Source organism: Pseudonaja textilis, chromosome 1, assembly GCF_049901715.1.
Source record: "Pseudonaja textilis isolate UNSWEBS1 chromosome 1, rPseTex1.2, whole genome shotgun sequence".
NCBI classification, from domain to species: Eukaryota; Metazoa; Chordata; class Lepidosauria; order Squamata; family Elapidae; genus Pseudonaja; species Pseudonaja textilis.
In genome coordinates, this window is record NC_141990.1 from 7,106,354 (window position 1) to 7,125,805 (window position 19,452).

Genomic DNA, 19,452 nt, shown 5'->3' on the forward strand with positions numbered 1-19,452 from the left:
CAGGAAGGATATCTTTGCATCCTTTTGACATTAACCTTTTAAGTGTCTTCTAGGCAAACTTTTAAAGATGGCTTGAAAAGCTGCAGCTCCCAGCAAAGCCATTGATTTAAATGCAATTGATCGTTAGGCATCTGGGGATTCTACAGCGGGTAACAGATTAACAGTTGGAAGAGACCTTGTAGGTCATCTAGTCCAACCCCCCCCCGCCCAAGCAGGAGACCCTACATCATTTCTGACAAATGGCAGTCCAATCTCTTCTTGAAAGTCTCCGGTGATGGCGCTCCCACAACTTCTGGAACCAAGCTGTTCCATTGGTTGATTGTTCTCACTGTCAGAAAATTCCTCCTTATTTCCAGGTTAATCTCCTTGTGCAGTTTCCATCCATTATTCCTTATCTGGCCTACAGGTGCTTTAGAAAATAGCTTGACCCCTTCCTCCTCCCTGTGGCAGCCCCTCAAATATTGGAAGATGCTCTCCTGTCTCCCCTGGTCCTTCTCTTCCCTGGACTAGTCATGCCGAGTTCCTGCAACCATTCATCGTGTGTTTTAGCCTCCAGTCCCCTCATCATCCTGGTTGCTCTTCTCTGCACTTTTTTTCTGGAGTCTCAACGTCTTTTTTATAATGTGACCAAAACTGGATGCAGTACTCTAGGTGTGGTCTTACTAAGGCTTTATAGAGTGGTATTACTACCTCACTTGATCTTGTGTCCCTCTGTTAATACAATTTAGGATTGCATTGGCTTTATGGTCCTCGACTTAACCACAGTCGAGCCTAAATTTTTTGTGGCTAAGCAAGTTAAGTGAATTTTGCCCCGTTTTACAACTTTCCTTGCCACAGTTGTTAAGTGAATCACTGCAGTTGAAGTTAATAACCCGGTTGTTAGGGGAATCTGACTTCCCCATTGTTTGCCAGAAGGTGGCAAAAGGGGATCACATGACCTTGGGATGCTGCAACCATTATAAATATGAGTCGGTTGCCAAGCATTTAAATTTTGATCACATGACCATGAGGATGCGGCAAAGATTGCAAGTTTGGAAAATGGTTGTAAGTCACTTTTTTCAGTGCCATTATAACTTCAAACAGTCATGAAGTGAACTGTTGTAAGTTGAGGACTACCTGTATTGGTTTAACAAACAATTTGGTTACTAGATTAATTTTATTTTCTGGGTTCGGACAATATATTAAATCATGAACTAACCATGCGAGCTGTTTGCAGAACACACTTAAGCTGTCAATTTAAAAGTAATGAACTTTTCACACCTCGAAAAAAAGAAGAACAAGTTTGTGACTGAGCTGGTTTAAGTGTGCTGTGCAAATGCAGCTTGTGTCTCACAAGTGCTCACAGCCATGTCGGTTAGCCACCAGCCTGCATATACCACCGTTTGCAGCAACCTGCAGCTACATGACCACATTTTACTGTGGTTTTGCCCGAAACCAGCATTTACTCGTCTTTTTGGCACAGATCTCACTTAATGACCACTGCAAAAAGTCACCCAATTTAAGACCAACACAAATCACAACTGGTGGGCAGGTCCCATTATTTTTATAAGCCGAGAAGTACCTTTTATCTGTTTTTCTGTCTAAAAAAAGGGAAAACTACTACGCAAATGGTTAATTCCTCACAACAGGCATCCCACTTGGAAGCAGCTGCATCACCTGAACACATGATTGCAGTCACATCATCTCAAGAATGCCAAATGTTTCCCCAAGCCACAAAAGCTTTGGAGATCCTGAGATTTGGCCTCCGAAGTCCGTGTAATGTTTGTTGTAGGAATACACCCTGCAATCTGGGCACTCTTCAAAGACTTTAGTTATCGTGTTGGTACCTTGGTGCTCACCTGCTTTGACTCTCATTGAATTTAGCACTCAAACCACCTTGACAGGAAAATTTTGTCCTGGTACCCATCTGTTCTGACCTAGGCTTCCCCAAAATGCATTAAGCAAACCCTTTGTCCCAGAAAAAAAACCCTTTTATTATTAAACGAAGGTGAATTTCTTGCATTCACATTCAGCCAAAGGCCTGGCAAACAGTCTTTCAAGGGTGTAATGAGGAGCACAGACCTTATCTAGCTTGTAGAGCTGCCAAGTAAATATTTTCAAACGCAGGGCTGACAAGGAAGGACTCGGCACAGAGTCTCTGAGATGCACAGACAGATCTTCACACAGTTGCAACTAACAAATTGTTTCTTGCAAAAGCCCCCTCCCCTTTTGTTCCTCTTGTAATCCCTATGGAAGGGGTCCTTCACCATCTACCTGTGGCTTTACTCCCACGTCAACCCTTAGTTTGTAATTGTTCTTTTGGCAGCTCTGTGCATGTGCAGGCTGGGAACAGGCTCCAGCTGCTCCTTCGCCTCACTGCTGTCTGACTCTGAAGGCAGCTGACAACTGCCAGACTGCCCTGGCCCCATCTCTGCCTCTGATGCAGAGCCCTTGTCCAAGCCTTCCTCAGCCTCCGGGACTGGCCCGTTTTCCTCCCCAACCTCCTCACTGTCCAACTCTGCTGCCAGCTCCACTAGCCACTGGCAGGCCACAACACTGTTTGTTTGGTACCCAACACACAAGCTAGAATTGGTTCCTGTCAGTCTACATGTGACTCACTACATTATTCCTTAAGTTAAAAAAAATTGTTTGGTACTCATTGTTTTTGATACTCCTCGTTCCTCCTGAACCAATGAACAATGACATACCACTGTACAGGTAGTCCTCAACTTATGGCCCAAATTGAGCCCATTTCTGTGGCTAAGTGAAACATTTGTTAAGTGAGTCTTGTCCCATTTTACGACTCCTTTTGCCACTGTTAAGTGGATCACTGCAGTTGGTAAATCATTAACACGATGCTTAGATGAAACTGGTTTACCCATCGACTTGGCTTGTCAGAAGGTTGCAAAAGGGGATGTCATGACCTCTGGACGCTGCAATCGTCATAAATATGAGTCAGTTGCCAAGCATTTGAATTTTGATCACGTGGCCATGGGGATGCTGCAATGGTGTTAAGTGTGAAAAAACGGTCTTAACTCACCTTTTTTCATTCAGATTGTAACTTTGGTCACTAAACGAACTACCTGTGTTAGATTTTTATCCTGCATTTAACACACACACAATACTTCCTATTTTCCTCACAACAACCCTGTGAGGTAGATAGGGCTGAGTGTGTGTGTGTGTATGTGGCCCAAAGTCACCCAGCTGGCTTTTTACATCTAATACAAACTAGAACTCACAATCTTCTGGTCATTGGCCCAGTCACCCAGCTGGCTTTCATAGGGTATGGCAGGCTTTGAACTAACTGTCTTCCATTTTTTAGCCTGGTGCCTTAACCACTACACCAAACTGGCTGTCACCCAACTCGTCGGCCAAGTCTAAATTCTGCAAAAGGATTTGGGTTGCTCCAAGAAAGAGCAATTAGAGCCGCCACCCTCAACTTTCCAAGTATCTTGAGAAGGTAGCCTGGTTTTTGCTCACGGGGGAATAAGGCTAGACCAGATTCAAAATACACCGGCGGTTGCCGCACTGGCAACTGCCTCGGCTCGAAATATTTACACCAGAAAGCAACTGATGCAATCGCCTGCAACCCAAGTGGTGTGATGCGATTGTACGTTGAGAAGTTCCGTGGCCACCTCCAGCTTTTCTGACAAGGTGTAGAGAAACTGCACACACACACACACACACACACACAGCCCTCCGCTGCTTTCTTCCCACACACTAACTTATCACACAATTGTTCAGAAATGGAGTCTCCAGGAATGAGGCATCCTTATCTTGAAGGTGCCCCTTTCCAGATGTTGTCGAGATGACAACTCCCGTGCTCCACCAGGCCCTGTAAACGCTGGGGAGCTGTGGCTCTGTGCCATCTGGAGAGTAACTGCTTCCTTGTTTATTTGTCTTGAAAGCACGGAAGCATCTCCTGCACAGCTGAAGTGGGGAGGGGGGATTGGACAGTGCATCTGCCACACTTTCAATATATCTATAGACATCTGTGCATATACATGTTTGTGAAATGGGGAGGCGGAGTAACCTTGAGGAACAGGAGGAAAAGTCTCATAGGTACGTATGATGGATACGTGTAACCAACAGATAGCAACGTTTAGGAAGGAGGATGAGAAGCTGGAGAAAGACTGCGGCCTGAAGGACACAACTCAAGAGCGTGTGAAAAGTCAAGGCCAATGCTGGGAGAGGGGCTCCCGCAGATCCCGCTGGGAATGACATCGGTGCTCTCTGTCCAGAGAAGTGCACGGTGCAAGGAACAGTTAAGATCCCGCACAAACTCCCAGACTTCTGGTAGATTTCTTCCCCAAGTGAGGAAGAGTAGTCATAGGGATAAGAAGTGTGTGTGTAGCTCCCCTTTTTACAATCCTGTACTCTCTTAATTCAGGGTAGTCGGGGCAACAGGATGGAGCGAGCATTTACTGGTCAGATGCCCTTCTTGACGCCTACACAGAGTTCGCAGTTCTTGCATCGTAGGAGAGAAATTATCTGCAGCTATTTAGGATTGACTTCTCAACCTTCTGAGTGGGAGGTGGGCGTCTTCACCACTAAGCCAACACGCCAGTGTGCGTGTGCACACGCGCAATACTAAAAATAATCCTGAGTCGGGGACAGAATTTGAGAAAGCGTCTCAGACAAAACCCTAATTTTCGCAATGGTAAAGGGGGCAAGGGGAGAGGGGGGGGAGGAAGTCGGTGGTGGGATTCAAAAAGTTTTACTGCCAGTTTTGTGGGCGTGGCTTGGTGGGCGTGGCAGGGGAAAGGTTACTGCAAAATCCCCATTCCCTTCCCACCCCACTAACCTGCTTTCCAGCTCCATTCTCCTGTTCAGGGCAACAAAAGATGATCCAACCGATCAGCTGGGACTAGAAGGGATGGCCAGTCAGAGGTAGTTTTTCCCAGTTCTCTGAATTGCTCAAAATTTCCACCACTGGTTCTCCATAACTGGTCAGAACCTGCTGAATACCACCTCTGGAGGAAGCACATTTGGACTTTAAAGATTTGTGCCCGTAGCCTCCTAGGTAAAGGACTATTGACCTGTGTGACATTGATTTCCTAATCCGGCCTACCCCGGAGGATAGTTTCTGATGAGGTGGCAACAGATGCTTTCGAAGGCAGCGGTATAGGTTTGCTGAAGGATACGGCCATTTTCACCTTTCATTGAGAGGCAGTTTTGAATCCTCCCTCCTTCAAATGCTTTTCTCAGAGCTGATCTCTACTGCCTTCAAATTGTTTAGCCATGCAGGTCTCTCCTGCACGAAACTCAATCCTTTCTAATTTGTGATATTCCCCGCCCTGTAGCCGACTTTAGTGCTAGGAAGGACCTGGGATGAATTTCAACTAAATCCTAACTGCTTACTAACTCAAGTCCTCGACTCTCGACCAGAAATGGAACCAGAATTTCCGTTGCGTAAACAAGGTGGTGATGAAGTTCACACCTTACTATTACTTTTGTCATAGTTAAGCAAATCATTTCACGCGTTAGCTGCTAAGTGAATCTGGCTTCCGCCATTAGTTTTGCTTATCGGAAGCTGGCTGGGAACATCGTTCAGATGACCCTGGGATGCTGCAATCATCACAAGTACATGTCCAGTTGCCAAGACCTCAGATTTGGATCACATGACTCTAGGGAAAGACGTAACGGTTCCAGGTGTGAGGACCATTCTTACGTCACATTTTTCAGTGCTGTTGTAACTTCGGTCATTCAGCGAATGTAAATCGAGGACTACCCGTCCATGCAACGGATACCCCCCTTTTATTAAATCTCATACCTGTTGGATCCACATGAAATCTGGAGCTCTCATTCCACCCACAGGAGGCCATTTGCATTGAGTAAACAGGACACTAATTCAAAACAGCGTTGAACATTTAAAGTCAAATTTTATTTCGAAGCTAAATATATTAAGGCAACTTAACATACCTATAACATGATCTTTTGTCAGATTTAAAACTGGAAACACTCAAAACTACAACCCTAAAGATTTTTGTTTTGTTTTGCTTTGTTGTGTTGGGAAGAAGAAAGCCTTTCAGAGGCTCAGGCCCAGCTGTGGGCTTGAAAAAGTGCCATCGATTTTTCCTCGTTTATAGCTCCAAGCATTTCCCATTCATCTCAAGGAATCTCCATCAGTGCAAGTCACCTGTCCAAGATCCACTCCACAGTCAGAAGTTGGGAAAAAAAATTGCTAAGTTGCTAGTTCCTGCTTTTGGACCTGAAGAACACTGCCAAACTTTATATTTATAAATATTGGTAGTTTTGTTTTATTTTGTTGCTTTGAGGCCAAGCGCATACATTATAAAGGAGTTTGAAGACATACATACTGAAAAACTACTATAGAGGATATCCACAGTCCAGTCATTTATTATCATTTTTTTTTCCAATTTGAGTCATATTTTTTTTTTCAATTGCACAAGCAAAACCGAACCAACCATTGGGGTTTCCCAAACGCCCCCTTCAATTCTCTCTCTCTTTCTCTCTCTCTCTCTGTCTCTGTCTTTCTTCTGTACACTCAGGGGAGGAGAAGGGAGAGGGGGAAGTGATTTGGAAACACCACAATATCCAACATACACAAATTGGAGAGCGAGGTTAGTCAGAAACACGCAAGATTGGATTTATGGTGCCCTCCCACACCCTTCCTGCGTCTTGTTCCTCAAGTGGAATATAAAATGGTCCCCACAAAAAGAAAAAAGCGCACTAGCACAACGGAAGGATCGGTGGGATTTACACACGGAGTGAGCAAAAACACTGGCGTTTTCTGTACATCTAAACTGGAAACCTGCATAGGTTTAAATGGAGCCTCTATTAAGTGGGTCGTGTTTTGTTTTGTTTTAAATTCAGGACAGGTTTTCGGTATGTTATCTGCGAGCTCTCTCTCTCTCTCTTTCTCTCCAATTTTACTGATTTCAAGAGCCAAGCCATCCCAAAATTTTTCCTTTTAGTGTTTCAAATGCACCAACTCAATAAATCTTCCTTTCACCACCTCTGCCCCTTCTGTTCAGAATATGCCACTTGTTAAAACATTGGGCGGGGGGGGACGGGAGACGGGGACGGACGACACACACTTACAACCTGCTCATGGACCCCGGACCAAAAGAGACCGGAACGCTTTTTCCAAGAGTGCAAATGGGAAGAGAAAGCTGGGGTGAGGGGTGGGGGATTTTTCATGTCAGAAGCAATTTTGCAAAAAATAAAAAATAAGGGTTGGTGGGTGGGGAGAAAAGCCTGCTGGAACATTTAAAAGTATTCCCACCGGAGGGGTGGGGTGGGGTGGAAGATGTGGAATGTGAAGAAAGAGGGAGTTGGCATTTAGGGAAGGAGGGATCTGGAGAGCTTGCGGGAAGGAGGGAAGGAAGGAAGGGGAGGGAGGGAGAGAGGAGGAACGAACAGAAAAACACAAGTCCTTCATAAAATAAATGTTACGAGGACACAAGGTTTGTTTCTTTTGTTTTCCCTGCGGAGTCAGGCGTGAGAGGGATGGTGGAGGTTCCACAAAAGGATGCTGGCTCCCCGCTGGCTTCCTTACATGCTGTATCCAAACCCGGGTTGGGGTTGCCCGTACGGAGGTGCGGTGTAGCCGTAACCAAAAGGTGCTTGTGGAGGGACCGCCACGCTGGGGCCAGCCGTCAACATGAGCTGGGGCTGACCTAAGGAAGGGAAGGAAAGAAAGACAACGGAGCAAAGGGGTTAAAAGCGCTGTGTTTTTAAGACTAGGCCCCATTCCTGAAATTTTGACAGGCCGAGATTCCCTCCCTGCAGAAACGCTCCCGGCCCAAGAGGCCAGGCGTGGAAATGGCCACACCAAAGCATTAAACGGAAGCCCACAATCTCCACTGTTGGTCTGGAGGGCGTTGCACAAAGCAACCCCCCTGAGAATGTGTGGCACAGGGGATGTGGGCTAACTCTGCCCACAGTCTGGAGTTCAATCCTGACCGGCTCAAGGTTGACTCAGCCTTCCATCCTTCAGAGGTCAGTAAAACGGAGGAGCCGGATTTTTGAGGGCAATAGGCTGACTCTGTAAAACCGCTTAGAGAGGGCTGTAAAAGCACCGTGAAGCGGTATATAAGTCTAAGTGCTCTTGCTATTATTACTTCTCGTTCCTCTTCTATGTTCTGCCTACTGTTCTCCATCCGAAAAGGGAATAAGGGGACGGTTGTGCGTATTGCAAGCAAAGGGCAGGCTTACCGTAAACAATGGGCTGGGTCTCCGTCGCCTGCTCTTCCTCTTTCCTCAGCGATTCTGAGGCATCCAGCTTGTCCACCTAGGAGAACAGAAGAACCCCAAAGATCAGGAGAAACCACCTGGCTACGATTCAGCATCCTACATTTGCTGGCAGAGAAGTGGAAAAGCCTTCAGGGGGCATGAAACACAGTCAGAGAAAGGAAATCACTGACAAAATAAAAAAAATAAGAAGGAACCCAAGTCGGGGAGGGGACTGTTGGCGGTCTAAACGGGCCACCGGATTTGCAGGAGGTGTCCAAGAGGTTCTCCTGAAGAGCCTTCAGCATGGAGGTGGGGGAGGGGGTGGGGGCTTTCGCTGCTGGAGGGCTTCAAGCCTAGCTCGCACCTTGGGTGAAGAGATGGCAGGGAACCAATTGGGTGGGCCAAATTGACGTACCAAGTTCTGGGGAATTTGCTCAAGCCATCCAATCGCCTCGCCGTATCCCCTTTCCTTCTTCCCATCAAGCTTTCCCTGGTGTCGTTTGCACAGCTTTGACCCGAGCCAAGGGCAAGTGCCAGAGAAAGCAGGAAACCCAGGCACTTCAAATGTGTACAGGAGGGTTTGGGGCACGCTTAAGCTCTCTACAAGAATCCGAACTCCTAACGGCCAAAGCAAATGGGTGGGAGATAAGAATGAAAAGAATTCAAGGTGGGCTGGACTTCTGGTGGGCGCAAAGGGATTCGAGACTGATGACGTGCCTGACCCCGCCTTCAGGCTTTCTATAGCCAACCTGTTTTGCTAGCTCTCCTGGAAACCAGATCTTTAGGAATAGTGTTTCTCAACATTAGCAAATTTAAGATATGTGATTGACTGGGGAATTCTGGTAGTCGAAGGCCACACATTTTAAAGTGGTTAAGGTTGTGCAACACTGCCCTAGGGCATGAGAAGCACAGGCAGGGTGCTCTAAACCCTGGCAACTTTTAAGATCTGTGGACTTCAACTCCCAGAATTCTTCAGCCAGCATGGCTGGCTGAGGAATTCTGGGAGTTGAAGTCCACAGGTCTTGAAGTTGCTAAGGTAGGACGCCCCTGCTCTAAAGCCACCCAAAGTCATTTAGGTGAGATGTGCGATACAGGTAGGTAGGAATGAATGCATGAATGGACAGAACAAATGGAATGAATGAAATGAAATGAAATGTGGGAACTATCTCATGCAGAAATCCCTCTTCTAAGCACAGCGATTTTCAACTTAAGGACAAAAAGGCTACGGAGGTATTTTAAATTAGCATTTAAGAGCATGTCACTTGTTAGATGGATGGTCAGCATGGTTTGACGGTAGTTTTATGCATCTGGATTTAGATCTCCCCATTTACACAACCACCACCAGTTCACTAGGCCGTAGGAGCCATTCCATACCTATTAGGAGAACGTAGGAGAAATCTTGCTAGGCTACAGATGGATCAACCCTCTTTTGATAAACCCTCTGAAAAGTAATGCTTATCTAGCTTTTCCTTGAAGACAGAAGTTCCTCCTGAACTCACAAACTTCCCCCCTTTCATCAATATAGCAAACTTTTTTCTTTTCCTAACCCTAACTTCTCCCCTCCCCCAAAAATGTGTTTTATTATGCTAAAGGTATCTACAGCAAGAAGCATTTGAAATAAGTCTTCGCAAAATAATGGCCCCTGAAACCAAAGCACAGAGCTCGCACGCACACACAAAACACACATCCACACGCACGCAAGAGAGCAGGTGAGTATGGTAGTCCTCGACGTACGACCACAATTGAGCCCAAAATTTCCGTTGCTAAGCGAGACATTTGTTCAATCAATTCTGCCCCATTTTACAACGTTTCTCACCACGTTCATTAAATGAATCACTTCCGTTGTAAATTTAGTTAACAACGGTTGTTAATTGAAGCTGGCTTCCCCCGTTGTCACGTCGTAAAAAAGGGATCACCTGACCCCGGGACGCTGTAACCGTCATAAATATGAGTCGGTTGCCAAGCCGTCTGAATTTTGACCATGGGACCGTGGGCATGCCGCAACAGTCGTAAGTGTGAAAAACAATCGTAAGTCACTTTTATTAGTGCCGTTGTAACTTCGAACATTCACTAAGTGAAGTATTGTAAGTTGAGGACATATCCAGTCAACCCCTATACCAGCTTTGTTTTTAATTTCGGTTCAGATCCTTTATTCCCAGAAAACCAAACATTTAGGCTGGAAAACCTGCTACTGCGGAGAAGGAAAATATCAGTGGAAAAAATGTTGTAAGGTGCTCAGAGGTAACGGTTCTAGATAAAAGGATGAAGCTAAGCAGGAGATAACCAGAGATCTTCCACAACTGCCAATTTGGCAGTCGTGGTTGCTGGTTGTTGTTGTTTTTCCCTGATGGCTTCGAAGAAACACCAGTTTTTGGGGTTGTTTGTTTTTTTTAAAAAAGGAATCGACTAACAATCTGGTTTAAACCGTGGAGAGCTAGTACGCTCGATCGGAACCATGTCATCGGATGCCCTGCGGTTTTATTCATAACGGCAAACCGTTCCTTGTAAAAAGGAAAAAAAGAAAAGGCTTTTCCACGGAGACTGCAATGACTGCAGAAGGGAGAAAAGTAAAAAAAAAAAAAAAAGGGAGGAGGAAAGAGAGAAAGAGAGAGAGAAAGAACGAAAGAAAGAAAAGAAAGGATGAAACCACATGCGGTCAATGCTAGAGGATTTGGTGTTCTATGTGCATGGAAAAAAGGCAAAGGAACTGAAGAAGCAAAGGAGTGAAGTTGGAAGATGGCGGCCAGACGCCTCCCTCCAGCCAGCCTTCCCCCCCAACAGCCCCCCCAAAAAGTTCACGGCACGCAGAAACAGCCCCCACCCCCCGCTTTCCACAGCAATGCTTTGCAGCTTAGGGAAAAGTGAGATGTGTATCACAATGATGGCCGGACATGCTCAGTTCAGAAAAGCAAACACTGCAGTTCATGTACCTTTTTTTCACACCACACGGGCCCTGCCTTTGACCTGCTAGCTGCTGGAGGACTTTGGGGGCATCGGGTAAAAGTTGGCGCACGGGCCGAGTCCAGACTGGTTTTGGGGGTGGGCAAAGGGCGGGCACGTTTTGAGTGAGTAGCCCAATTGACTGACGAAGAGGGAAGCGGCACATCTGCAGAAAGCGGGTGCTGAATTTGGGGGGAAAAATGCTATTGAGCGGGAAGAATGGCTCAGCTTTGGGGAAGTGGAGGCCTTGGCTCTGGCTTAAACCGGGCCTGGGAGGTCCTGGGGGCGAAGGCAAGACGAATTGATGGGAAGACCTGTGACCAAGGAACCCATGGGAAGAGCCGGGCCTTGGAATCAATCAACGGGAAGACAAGGGCCAGGCAATCAATTGACGGAAAGACACTAGGCCTTGCAACTGAAGGGACGATTCGGGTGCCTTGGAATCCATCCATGGGAAGACCCAAGCCTTGGAAAGCGACTCCTGATGGGAACAGGAAGCAGCCAGACGGGGCCAGAGAGGCAGGGGCCTGGCTGGTGTGATAAGAGGGGGTGTGTGGGTGGGTCTCTAAGCAGCTAGCTCCTCTCAGCAAGACAAGTTAGTACGACTGTCGTGGTCACGGTCCTCTCCAGGGAGGGGAAAACACAGAGCATCCAAGGGGGAACCCAATCGCCGCCACGCCCCGCCCCGCCCCGCTTCAGGGAGAATCGCTTAAGCAACCTCCCCGGCTTTTCCCCGCTCCTCCTTTCTCGAGGTTTCTCGGGACAGGGTTAAAGGCCTGGGGTCCGGCGGGTGGTTTCTAACCTTCCTGGAGAGTTGGATGAGCCAATTAGTGTCTACGGTTCTGTCCTGTAGAGCTACGGCTCCGGTTTTTAACTTGCAGAGGCTTTTTTTTTTTAGTGAGTTTTTTTTTGTTTTTCAAAGGGGCGGGCAGAAAGCAGTAGCAGCAGTGTAGGGAAGGTAGAAAAAAAGGAAAACTAAAATAAAACAAAATAAAACTCATGCAGATATCCTTAAGACTTAGGCCTCCAGGCTTTAAAAAAAAAAAAAGATGGAAAAGAACCAACTTTCACCTTTTCCTTTATTGTATCAACCTGCAAAGGAATTCAGAAGGTGCAGCTTAGAGGAAAAAGAAATCCCAATATTTTTGCATTTTTTTAGAATTAACAGAGAGCAAGTAAAGGGGGGGGCAGGGAGAGGGGCTTAAAACTCAAAAGGCCGCCTTTGCTGCCGAAGTCCTTACGCTTCCACGGTTGAAGGGGTAACGTTACGCAAAGGACCAGCATGCAAAGAGAGAGGCAAACCTGGGGGTTAAAACTCCAAACTAGTGTGTCTCAACCTGGGCAGCTTTTAAGAAATATGAGGAATTCTAAGAGCTGCCCTAGAGATATTAAAACCTGGAGCTATTTTGGGACCAGGTGGTAAAAGTGGTCGAAGTTTACCGTTTCGAAGGATATTTATTCCTGAATGATGCAGAGGTGATGCAGGCCCTTTTCTAACCCAGCGTTTCAGGAATGAATTTGGGAAAGAGGCTGGGTGTGGGGTTTGAGGCCACATAATTCGTATTCTTATTTAGAGCCCTTCGCGCTGGTCACCTAGTTATATTAGTTATTTCCTAAGTTTCAGCAGGCTTAACCATAAACCAGGCGCTGTCTGCTACTAATCCTATTCGAACACCCAAACTCAAGCTTTTTTAAGTGCCACAAGCTGTGGGTTAAACCTCTTCCGCTGTGCTGTCGGCTTTCGGGTCGTATTTCCTAAAGACAGATATTTTTTTTTTTACTCCCAGCCCAAACAAAATAGGGAAAATCCACCACACGTTTTAGAAACAATTCAGACTGCCCAAAACGAGGGAAAAACTTCTCAACTCTCATGTAACCTAGAATTTCCCTCTGTCAATCTGGGCTGTAGAGAGCTAGGCTTTCAGACTTTCAGCCCTACCCCCACCGAGCTGGCAGGATTCTCAATCCCCAAATTATGCCAATATGTTTGGAGTATTCAAAGTGCTTCATGTCTTCAATCATGGCCAGAAAATCAAAGCACGGAGAAAGCCAAAGACTTGATCTACCCAGGCTCAGGATTTCCAGACTGGAAATCGATTGTTGAATTTCAGACTGTAAGAGTAGATTAGGATCCGCTGTAGAGGACATCTCCATGCACAAAGTGTGCAAAAAAGGGAGAATTTGAGGGAGAAGCCCCCTTAAAGCCTAACAGCCTGGCACTTCTAGACAATGGTCCCACTCTCAAGCAAAGGGGATTCATCACCGCCACTTCTTCCAGCACAGGCAAGCGGAGGGCTGAAAGAGTCAGCAGGGGGTTATTTTTATCAGTGAACCACAGCTAATCATCCAGTGGTCTGTCGAGATTCTCACTCATATCCAGGTCAGGGTTGTCCCAAAGGTGCTTTTCCAGGAGGCAACTGGACTTGCTGGTTTTCCTTCGAAGACGTTTTGCTTCTCACCCAAGACTGGATGGTAGATGACTGAGAATCTCTACAGACTTTTAGCTATGCAATTTGGGATGAACATCCTTCAAGTGGGGTGTGTGAGTATGAACGGATTGACAGAGGAAAAACTGCAGACTACAGGATCCGGGAGCACCTCTCTCAGGTGACCCTGAGGACACAGAAGAACCTCCAAGTGGCATCAACGACTCCCAGTATGAATGCAAATGACCAGCTGTCTGCAAGGAATATGATTCCTTCCATTTACCACCATCCAGTCAGAGCTGAAGAAGCTGCTTGGATGAAAAGTGAAACATCTTCAAAAAAAACAAAAACAAAAACCCAGAAAGTCCAGTTGCCTCTTGGGACAACCATCCAGTGTCTCCAAAAATCCTCTTTCGGCAAGGACACGGAAGGCTTTTTAACAGGTGAGATTGGAAACTAACAACAGGGGCCCAATTCCAGTTTTACTGTCCCAAATTTGGCAGATTTACTGTGGCTGAGAGAGAGAAAATATAGGTAGTCCTCGCCTTACAACCTCCACTGAGCCCAGAATTTCTGTTGCTAAGTGAGATAATTGTTCAGTGAATTTTGTCTCATTTTACGACCTTTCTTGCCATCGTGGTTGAGTGAATCACTGCAGTTGTTAAGAGAATCCGGCTTCCCCATTGACTTTGCTTCTCAGGAGGTTGCAAAAGGGGATCACATGACCCCCCCCCAAGGACATGGCAACGGTCATAAGTATGAATCAGTTGCCAAGCGTCTGGATTTTGATCACGTGACCCTGGGGGTGCTGCAAAGGTCATAAGTGTGAAAAAACAGTCGTAAATTCACCTTTTTCGAGCGCCCCTGTAACTTCAAATGGTCACTAAATGAACAGTTGTTAAGTCAAGGACTACCTGTATTAAAAAAAAAACCAAAAACAGAACCCAGTCCCCTGGCTAGGCCCCCTACTGCGTATCAAAGAATCCAACAGACATTTTGAAGGAGAAAGGAGGGCCGGCATTGACAGAGACAAGACGTTTTTTTCAAGAGCTGAGAGTCCCCACAAGAAAGGCACAGCGAGCAAGTGACAGACAAAGGGCTCTGGGACAGGTGGGGAGGAGGAAGAGGAGGGTGAGGAGGCCAGGACCCTTACCTTGCTCAAGTATTCCTTCATGACCTGAATGAAGTAGGGCATGGCAAAGTCCATGATGTTGTGTCTCCAGGCGGTTTCCAAGACCACGTCGGGCCGGAGAAGATCGTAGCAGGTGAAGAGACAGGCGCCAAAACATTCCTGCTTGCCTTCCTGGAGGAACCACTGCAGCAATTCCTCCGCCAGCTCCGTGTCTTTGGACTCTGAGGCGTATTGCATGGCGTCCTGGGAGGGAGGGGAGGAGAACAAACAAGGTCCCATCAAGGACGGGACCTCGGCCCAACGCTCGGGAAGGACAGAGGAACCCACTGGCTCTAACCGTAGGCTGACTAGGAGTCCCACCAGATTCTCAAAGACGTCGGCCTGTTGGTCGCTTATTAACAACAGCTTTTAGACTTATACGCAGGTAGTCCTTGGCTTACGGCCACAGCGAAGCCCCAGATTTCTGTTGCCAAGCAAGACCTTTAGTTATGTGAATTTTGCCCCATTTTTGTGACCTTTCTTGACCCGGTGCTTAAGTGAATCACTGCAGTTGCTATGTGACTCTGGCTTCCCCCATTGACTTTGCTTGTCAGAAGGTCGCAAAAGTTGATCCCGTGAGTCCGAGATATCGCGACCGTCACAAATATGAAACGGTTGCCAAGGGTCCGAATTCTGATTGCATGACCTTAGGGACACTGCAACAGTCGTTAAGTATGAAGATGGTTATAAGTCACTTTTTACAATGCTGTTGTAACTTTGAATGGTCACTAAGTGAACTACGATAAGCCAAGGACTATCTGTTCTGCTCCAGAGTATTTTGACAGTCCTCTCTTAGCAGTCGACAGAGTCAGCCTCTTGCCCCCAACAATCTGGCTTCTCATTTTACTGACTTCGGAAGGCTGGAAGGCTGAGTTGACCCTGAGCCAGTCAGAATCGAACCTCCAGGCTGTGGGCAGAGTTAGCCTGCAAGACTGCATCCTAACCACTGCGCCACCAGGGATGCTGAGCTCTTCCTGAACTCATCCACTGCCCCACCGCCCTTCCCGCTGGCAGATGCGGTTGTCCTTGGAACTCCAGTACCTTGTACAGTCGGTCTTTTTTGCAGAGTTCTACGCTTTGCTTCCAGCGGTTGTTCCCTTTGAAGAGATAGGCGGCGATTCTCCTAAACTCAATCAGCTCATGTTTCTCCAGGCGCTGGGCGAGGGAGATGTTGTCGAAGTTGTCGTAGGCGTCTATCGATGTCCGAAGAGCCTGGACAGGTGTGACACAAGCCGGCACTGTAACTGAAGCTTAGGAAATGGCCACCCTACAATGTCTGAACATTGGGAGGTCGCCAGCCTGCGTCCCACCTTCTCCAAGCCGCCAGGCGCCTCGACCCGAATTCCAGGATGGGCCCCAGAAACTGTCTCCTACCTGGTAATCTTCTTCTGTAATGAAGAGGTTGTTGAGGGACTCATTCACTGATTTGTTATTGTGGTTCTGCACCGAACGCAGGTAGGGCTTCACCAGCGGAAGTTGCTTCACCTGTTCAGGGAACACACCTTCACTGTTAAGGCATCAAGCTAAAATCCAGCAGGAGGCGAGTTCTGCTCCTGCCTTAGGCATGAAAGCTGTCTGGATGACCTTGGGGAAATCACCAGGAGACAGTGAGTTCTAGTCCTTCCTTAGGCATGAAAGCTGTCTGGATGACCTTGGAGAAATCACCAGGAGACAGTGAGTTCTAGTCCTGCCTTAGGCACAAAAGCCTGCTGGGTGACTCTGGGCCATTCACCAGGAAGTGGCGACTTCTAGTCATAGGCATAAAAGATGGCTGTGTGATATTGGATCTATTACTAGGAGCTGGTGAGTTCTAGTTCTGCTCTAGGCATGAAAGCCAGCTGGGTGACTTTGGGCCAATCACCAGGAGACTGTGAGTTCTAGTTCTGCTCTAGGCATGAAAGCTAGCTGGGTGACTTTGAGCCAATCACCAGGAGACGGTGAGTTCTAGTTCTGCTCTAGGCATGAAAGCCAGCTGGGTGACTTTGGGCCAATCACCAGGAGACGTTGAGTTCTAGTTCCGCTCTAGGCATGAAAGCCAGCTGGGTGACTTAGGGCCAGGCGCTCTCTCTCAGCCTAACCCATCTCACAGGGTTGCTGTTGTCAGGAAAAAAGGAGGAAGAGGAAGTATAGTGTGCCAACTTAAGTTACTCAAAACATAATAATGGAGGGATATAAATAAATAAATGTACAAATTAAAAACTTCCCGAGAGCAAAGAAAGAAAAAAAAAACCTTTGATTGTTAAAGGATTTCTTACCTTACTAAAGAAATTGACTGCACGGGTATGATCCAGCCGTGGTGAAAGCACCATCAGTAAGTCGTTGAGCAGCAGAGGTTTAAATTCTAGGTAAAACTGAATCGCTTTGTAGTAAAGCTCCACATTCGCCACCTGTAAGGAGGACAGGCAAGAAGTGAGTGTCACTGTTGCACGTTTGCAAAAAAAAACACCTCCGAATGAGGGCGATGCAAGTAATGCAACCCCGCCCAGCCAAACTCACTCTTCATCAGACCTTGACATCGTCCACAGCCTCCCTCAAAGGGATGCATTCTTGCGCAGCTGCTTTTAAAACCACCGAGTTAAGTCTGTATGGTTTGGAATTGCCTGGCAGCTCTATTCATTGGACTTCTCCATTTTATTGGGCTCATCACAGGTTGCCCACAGGATAAAAAAAAGGGGGGATAAAAGAATACATTCTCTGCACGTGCTCCAAGGGCTTTGGGGTTGAGTGGTTTCCTTGCTTCTAAGATAAATTGGACCGGGCTGGAATATCTAGTATTTCTATCTGGTGACAAGTGTTTCTCAACTGTGGCCACTTTTAAGACCCCACGAAGGATGGCAAATATACAGTATGTGTCCCAGGATGTTGCAGGATCCAATGAGGGCCATCACCAGGACCAGGGGTTTAGTCTTCCAAGGTTTCGGACTCGTGCTGAAGCCCCCATCCTCAGGGAACATCTCTCTGGCCAGAATGTGTCTATTCAATGCAACTTTAAGACCCTGTGGACTTCAACTCTCAGAAACCCCCAGTTGGCAAGAGAGACCCTCGTAAGATCACCCTTGAGAAGACTCTGGATATAAAGTTGAGGCCAGAACCAGGGGTGGCCTTCAAAAATATCAGCAACCCGTTCTGGTTGTGCATGGCCATGGTGAGCCTGGCCTAGTCGGCCTCCTGCACCATGGCAGGGGGCCGTTTGCACCTTGCCCGGGCTCCGGAGGCTTTCATCGAGCCTCTGGGAGAGGGAATATGGCTTCCCCTGGGCTCCGGAGGCCCTCTGGAAGTCAGAAATGGGCCTGTTTCCGGACTTCCGGAGCCTTTGAGAGGCCCATTTTTTGCCCTTCCCGAGCCTCCGTACAGGTCCTGCACTTATCTGACATCCAAACGGGCCACGTGGGGGGAGGGGAGGGGTGGGCGGGGCCAACCAGGGGTGGGATTTACGGTGCTCTGTAAAACTAGCTATGGGTTCGCCTGAATGGGGGCAAACTGGTAGCAACCTACCTCTGGCCTGAACCCATTTTCCACCAAGCAGGAACATCAGAAAGGAAACCTAAAGAAGGTACGCCGAGAAAGTTCTCCTACCTTAGTGATGATGTCCTTGAACTGCCCTTCTTTCCAGGCATCCGTGGGATGGTTCATCATCGTAATAATAGCATTATCGTATTCTTCGTATTTATCGTACAGGAAAACCAGCTCTCCCCAGAGGTGGGCTTGCTCAGCGGCCCTCAAAACCTAGGAGGAACAAAGCATTTTGTGAACGGAAGCCGGATAGAGCAGGCCTCTCTAGCCCAACTAATCTATAGCGTGAGCTTCCGACATTAATCGAACATCCTCAAGGAACTTTTCCCAATCCAAATGGGGATCCTGTGTATTTTAATTTTGCAACCGGGTGGGCCAGTCAAGAGATTACGAGCAATGCTAGGAAATGTAAAGCCCCTGTTTCTCTTAAGATGGGCATTGGGAGTCAGGACCTTCCACGGGGCAAAACAGATACTCTTCCAATAAATCGCAGGGTCATAGAATTGTGGAATCAAGATAGGATTACCAAGGTATCTATCTAGTCTAGTCCAATCTTTTGCGATGTATAGAAAAAGAAACTGCGCCATCTGATCTGAGAGATGGCCGTCTAAGTCCATTCTTAAGAACTTCAGGAGATGGAACGCCCCAAATTTCCATAGGGGGGACTATTCTACTGTTGCCCAGATTGGAGAGTTAAGACGTTTTGGGGGGGTTATCTTTATATGACATCTATGGAGCTGCAATTGGTACTTCGGATTTCTGAGCCTTGTGTCTGTTCTTATGGAAAAATGGTCTTGACCACCTTACAGACTATAGAATAACAGAGTTGGAAGGTACCTTGGAGGTCTTCTAGTCCAACCCCGCTGCTCAAGCAGGATACCCTATAACTGTGGTGGGGAACTTATGGCACACATGCCAGAGGTGGCATGCAGAGCCCTCTCCGTGGGCACGCAAGCCGTCACCCCAGCTCAGCTCTGCCTTGCATGCACGCGCACCTCCCACTGGCCAGTTGGCCTTTGGGTCTCTGCCACGAAAGTGCAGGGGCCAGAGTGCATGCGCAGGAGGAGGGGCGCATGTGTGGGGGATGCGCATGCACTGCATTTTGGGGATGCGCGTGTGATTTGGGCACTTGGTGCCCCAAAGGTTAGCCATCGCTGCCCTATAGCTTTTTAGACAAATGGCTATATAATCTCTTCTTCTTAAAAACTTCCAGTAATTGAGCAT

General features: G+C 47.3%; 1 protein-coding gene across 3 annotated transcripts in view; it reads right to left on the reverse strand.

Annotated features, from left to right (window-relative positions):
- Positions 1–6,323: 6,323 nt before the first annotated feature.
- CLTC (clathrin heavy chain) overlaps positions 6,324–19,452 on the reverse strand; it is a 97,680-nt gene continuing 84,551 nt past the window's right edge. For 2 of the 3 annotated variants that reach the window (XM_087925185.1, XM_087925200.1), the window contains 8 exons: positions 18,292–18,441; positions 16,971–17,102; positions 16,090–16,200; positions 15,757–15,927; positions 14,698–14,919; positions 12,190–12,210; positions 8,161–8,236; positions 6,324–7,622 (listed from right to left, as the gene is read on the reverse strand). In XM_087925185.1, the coding sequence (XP_087781311.1) occupies positions 7,498–7,622; positions 8,161–8,236; positions 12,190–12,210; positions 14,698–14,919; positions 15,757–15,927; positions 16,090–16,200; positions 16,971–17,102; positions 18,292–18,441 (1,008 nt within the window). In that variant the 3' untranslated portion in view covers positions 6,324–7,497. The remainder of the gene's footprint in view (positions 7,623–8,160; positions 8,237–12,189; positions 12,211–14,697; positions 14,920–15,756; positions 15,928–16,089; positions 16,201–16,970; positions 17,103–18,291; positions 18,442–19,452) is intronic. The other variant, XM_087925193.1, reaches the window with a different exon arrangement.